Genomic DNA, 5,809 nt, shown 5'->3' with positions numbered 1-5,809 from the left:
ATACAATACGGCGATAACAATGCAGCAATTCGCTGCAGGAAAAGTTGTTGCTTGGAACTCCATAACTTCATTTTGGAGGAACAGCGGGGGAGGGGAGGACTTCTCTGTTGAATACCAGGAATCGTCCTTTAAAAAAAACTATTTCTTACTGACAATCTGCCAAGAGGCCCTTACTGGAAAAACAAGGGGGTGGAGCCTCCCGACACATTATGAGCGCTACTCGCAAGCGCTGAGCGATCATTAAAGAGGCAAATGATGTACGAGCAACGTCCAGCCAGTCCAACGTAGAACACAGACAAAGGACACAACTGACACTGTAAAGGACATTGCACATCAGCAAGGATACAATTGTTACAATTTGAACAACACAAGGATATCACGCTCAAGGAAACAAATATACTCAAGGGATTGAAGCAATTGGATAAACTTTAAAAGTTCCAAGTACAGAGAGAAACCGTAAAAGGTAAGAAATAAGACATTATATTGTTTAGAAGTAGCAAAAGCGAAGACAATGTATCATTATTAATCATTAGCGATTTTTTTCATGGGACTTTTGTATGTACAATTATGCAACAGTTGAAGGATTCCGCTCACTAGCCTGCTCGACTTTACTGGAACTGACCGCGGTGACTGAGCCGGAGGGCAGAGATACAAAAAAACTTTCCTGTAAATGAGTAGGACAGAGTACACGGTAGCTTAATTGCAAATCACGTCTATTCTACTGAAATATAATGTTTTCACTTTCACCTTTCACATACAATAGCCATATAGGCGATTTGTCGTAAATAATATGGTTATAAATCATGTAGCAGTGCGTAATTGGAGTGACGATAGCAACATGCGCGGTGTCGAATCATATTACTTCGTGTGGTTCTCAATAGTCCGCTACAGAACAAAAAATAGCCAGGGCCTCATTGGTAAAAACGTTCCACTATGTAACTAGAGAAGTTTAATTAGAATATTTGAAATTATAACCAAAGCATAATCTTTGCCTGAGAGCTAAATGGGTTGACAAGTATTAGATTACATTTACATTTAAGTCATTTAGCAGACGCTCTTATCCAGAGCGATTTACAAGTTGGATTACTCTCAATCCTAAAACAATTACACTATAAATAAACCTTTTATCGACTGTTATGTATTTCTATAATTAAAATGATAGAACTGGATATCTTGAGTTGATAAACTTAACGTCAGTTATTTGGATCATATTGCCAAATGCCCTGAGGTCCACTCTGAGCCCAAATCACTCCACTCTGAGCTGATACTTTGGACACTGATGATTTTCTCTGCTTTTTCTCCAGGACAATCCTCTCCAGACACAACAACAACAAAACTAAAGGCCTTGACCTCTGTAGGGAGATTTGTGACCTCTACACTCCGACCTCCTCCTTCTAGTCTTCTGTTGTCTGTGTGGTGCCCAGTGCTCACCAGGCAGGTCGCAAAGAAGCGGTGCGCAGCGCCATGGTAGCCCACAGCCAGTTTGACTCCGTCATGAGCAGCAGCCCCTTCGACACCACCATGCGGCTGCCTCACCGTTACAAGACCTTCAGCTCCAAGGTGCAGTACCAGCTCGTCGTCACCACCCTGCACAAGCTCCAGGAGAGCGGCTTCTATTGGGGCTCTATCAATGGCAAGGAGGCCAACGCCATGCTGGCCGCCGAGTCCGTCGGCACCTTCCTGATCCGCGACAGCTCCGACAACCGACACTTCTTCACGCTCAGCGTCAAGACGGCGTCTGGCACCAAGAACCTGCGCATCCAGTGTGACTCCGGATCCTTCTTACTCCAGACGGACCCCAAGAGCATGCAGGCTGTGCCCCGTTTCGACTGCGTGCTCAAGCTGATCCACCACTACATGCCACCCACCAAAGGGGCTTCGTTGGTGGAGAAAAACACAAGGGGAGGGAACGCCTCCTACTATATCTACTCTGGAGGGGAGAAGATCCCTCTGGAGCTCCTCAAACCTTTCTCCTCCACTATGTCCAGCCTGCAGCACCTGTGTAGGAAAACAGTCAACGGACACCTGGACATATCCAGCAAACGGGACCAGCTTCCCCACCCGCTCAAAGAGTTCCTGCAGGAGTACGACGCGCCCATCTAGGCCCCTCTCTGGACATGTAGTGCCTCGATGGCATCAGACTTGATAAAGGTGTTATGAAGGGGACTTGGGCCGGTGTGAGAGACAGTGTGGCAGTACCCCACAGAACTGGGGGGGGAAATATGACTGTCTGTATCTGTGTCTTAGAGGGATGGTTCACCCACATCAGGGTGACAAGGCAGAGGGGAAGGCAGCAGCATGAGTCAGTCTGAGAAAATATAAGAAGATGCTTGGTATTGTGGTTCTCAGAAGGGCTGTACTGTACCGATCTCCCAAGCCCAGGAGTGATATAACGTTACCATGAGGAGTAGAGCTATACTGGTCCAACGTCAGCCAGTCACTCTCAACAGGCTGCCAACCAAAAGACTAGAGGTGGGCGTCGTCATCAGACTTTCCAGTCTCTCATTCATGCAGAGAGAGAGAGAAGGAGAGAGAGAGAAAGGAGGACTGGTTCATTGAGAGGCTGAACGGACAGTCGGCGTGCTGCTAATGTGTGTCAGTCAGGCCTTCGATTGGACCAGAAAATAACTATTTGCCAACCTCAACTCTAACCTCACTGCATGACTAATAACTTCCTCCACTCTCTCTCTTCAGTCGATGAAGGCTCTGAGCCAGCATCTTGTCTGCCTTCACACCTCTGACGAAGCACACATTCCCACTGCTGCTAACCATGGGGTCTGGCTGTGGCACGGCACCGGCCTGAGAGACACACAAACACACCAGCCTCTCCTATCCATTCAACCATTGCAGCAGGATTGGCTGTAATGACTGTCCTTAGCTGGCTGTTGGATATTAGTCATGGACATCAGCCCTGAGCCTGGAAGTATTAAACGCGTTGGTCGGAGCACCAAGCTAGTTGGCCTCCTCTGGGAAAACTGGGATCTCTGTCTCAGCCTTGCCAGGAAACTGCCTAGCAACCGGAATTCTAACCCATGTTCCAAAGGAGACATTTAACGTCACCACCTCCAACATTACACTTTGAGTCAATTTTTGTGTATTTTGTCAGAAGAAAAAGCCAGAACTGCAAACCAATTATGACCCAATGTTACAGAAGTGTGAGGCCACAAATGGCCGAATGGAGAAAATGATATTTGAGACTTAAGGTGTTGATGATGTGTGTAATGATTGGTTGATTGGCAGGGCTTTTGATTTGAACATGCCAAACCTGCCCTGAACTCACCAACAAAACGGTTTCTTGACCGAACAACGAATTCTTGCATGACAAAAAAACGAATGAGGGGTTGCTTTTATACTTGAGATAATAACATCACTATATACAGAGGAAATAGAGTCTGGGTAAGCCCTCAGTGGATAGGAAATATACCCTGATGAATGTGGTGGTATTTGTGCCACAGACAGGATACCAGATATCACTTGCTATTGAATGTATTAAAATCTGAGAATCTCTCTTCCTCTCGAAGAGAGCATCTAAGGTTCATCCTGTTCAATTTATTTTTCTTAAAACGTTTACATGACTGACAGAAAAATGCAAACAGGTTTTCTCCTATCTTTTATAAAGATATTCATTATTGTCTAGCCAGGTGACTGGCTGCAGTATAAGCATGAACGAGTTTGAAGAAAAAGAGATCGCAGAAGCAAGCAGAACTAAAAACTTTGCACATATTTATATTCATATGACATTTCAATAATTTATAATAAAGAGCACTATTTTTTTAATGAATGACATCCTTGTTGTGTGACCTTATTTTTTTGGGGGGGTTACATCATACATGACTATACGTTTTGGGTATTTTACACTAGATTCTCATCACTACACATGTCTAAAACATCCCACCTTTAGTTAACCACACAAGAAGTCAGAACACATAACATCAAAACAGCTGGGTAGAAATAATGTTGCATTTGTATTCATTTCATTGTCGTTTACTACGTTCATTTGACAGGAACCATGCACATGAATTACCATTGAATGACTTAGCCAGCCAGCTAATTGTCACCGGTAGCCTAGTAAATTCAACACCTCAAACATCAGCACATAGAGTATCAGACAATTCAAATTAAGATTTTGATCTTTTCATTATTATTTCTCTAACAACTAGACTTTTAGGGGCCAATTTCCCAGACACAGAAGCCTAATCCTGGACTCAAACGTGCTTTTTAGTCCTGGACTAGGCTTAACCTGTGTCCGAGAAACCAGCTCCTAAAGGGACTGTTATCTAAACAGATCAGGAAACATTTCTCTCAGTATCTAATCTGTTGTCTAAGCCCCTCCCTTTACCATGCAAAGTGTGTGGTGGATCCAGAGAATTACACTAGAAGTGATAGAGTGATGTCCCCGCCCCAAGCCTCTGTTCCAGTGAAAGAGGATTAACCTCCCTTAATAAACACTGTATAGCAATAATTCAGTGGAGGCTGCTCAGGGGAGAACGGTTAACAATAATGGATTTTTTTTTTTTTAACTAGGCAAGTCAGTTAAGAACAAATTCTTATTTACAATGACGGCCTACACCGGCCAAACCCGGACAATGCTGGGCCAATTGTGTGCCGCCCTATCAAGGCCGATTGTGGAACAGCCTGGATTCAAAGCAGGGTATTTGTAGTGACACGTCTAGCACTGAGATGCAGTGCCGTAGACCGCTGGAGTATCATGGTATCAAACACGTATATATATATATATATTTAAACATGCTTTGATACCATTCCATTCCAGACATTATTTTGAGCCGTCCTCCCCTCAGTAGCCTCCACTGAGAGACATTACATTGTCATGTATGTTTGGCACGAGAACAACTATACTATAGGAGCTGGCGAGACAGCACAAATCAATCTGTGACCAGGTTACTAAAGCACAGGCCCTAGACACATTATTACCCCTGCATCCACCACACAACCCAAAGGAGTAGGGTGAAGTTGCCCCTAGATGCTGATCTTGGGTCAGTTCAGCATTTTCTCCACTAATGGTTAGGGTTGATTGGGGGCAGGGGGAAGCTCATCCTAGATCTGTATCTAAGGGGAAACTTCACCCTGGAGCCTACCAAAAGGGGCCTAAACAGAGACAGCGCTAATTCTTGTTTACCGTTACCCTGCTACAGCCACACCCGTAATCAAGCTTGATGCTGCATGCCCTCCAAACAATGTGTTGTCAGTCTCTGGGACGATGTGTTGTCAGTCTGTGGGACTATGTGTTGTCAGTCTGTGGGACTATGTATTGTCAGTCTGTGGGACTATGTGTTGTCAGTCTGTGGGACTATGTATTGTCAGTCTCTAGGACAATGTATTGTCAGTCAGTCTGTGGGACTATGTGTTGTCACTCTCTAGGACTATGTGTTGTCAGTCTCTAGGACTATGTGTTGTCAGTCTGTGGGACTATGTATTGTCAGTCTCTGGGACTATGTATTGTCAGTCTGTGGGACTATGTATTGTCAGTCTCTGGGACTATGTGTTGTCAGTCTCTAGGACTATGTATTGTCAGTCTCTAGGACTATGTATTGTCAGTCTGTGGGACTATGTGTTGTCAGTCTGTGGGACTATGTGTTGTCAGTCTCTAGGACTATGTGTTGTCAGTCTATAGGACTATGTGTTGTCAGTCTCTGGGACTATGTATTGTCAGTCTCTGGGACTATGTATTGTCAGTCTCTGGGACTATGTGTTGTCAGTCTCTGGGACTATGTGTTGTCAGTCTCTGGGACTATGTGTTGTCAGTCTATAGGACTATGTGTTGTCAGTCTCTGGGACTATGTATTGTCAG

General features: G+C 44.6%; 1 protein-coding gene across 1 annotated transcript; it reads left to right on the top strand.

Moving 5' to 3' along the window:
• The first annotated feature begins 275 nt into the window (after positions 1–275).
• LOC139571323 (suppressor of cytokine signaling 3-like) lies at positions 276–2,319 on the top strand. The gene is made up of 2 exons (XM_071394099.1): positions 276–463; positions 1,305–2,319. Exon 2 carries the CDS (start codon positions 1,465–1,467, stop codon positions 2,101–2,103), a length of 639 nt encoding a protein of 212 aa, XP_071250200.1. The 5' UTR covers positions 276–463; positions 1,305–1,464; the 3' UTR covers positions 2,104–2,319.
• The last annotated feature ends 3,490 nt before the right edge of the window (positions 2,320–5,809 follow it).

Source organism: Salvelinus alpinus, chromosome 1, assembly GCF_045679555.1.
Source record: "Salvelinus alpinus chromosome 1, SLU_Salpinus.1, whole genome shotgun sequence".
NCBI classification, from domain to species: Eukaryota; Metazoa; Chordata; class Actinopteri; order Salmoniformes; family Salmonidae; genus Salvelinus; species Salvelinus alpinus.
The sequence above is the reverse complement of the archived record's forward strand: the minus strand, read 5'-3'. Positions and strand labels throughout refer to the sequence as shown.

Excerpts from the sequence above, each read along its gene's own strand:
- LOC139571323 (XM_071394099.1), top strand. The coding sequence starts at position 1,465 with ATGGTAGCCCACAGCCAGTTTGACTCCGTCATGAGCAGCAGCCCCTTC.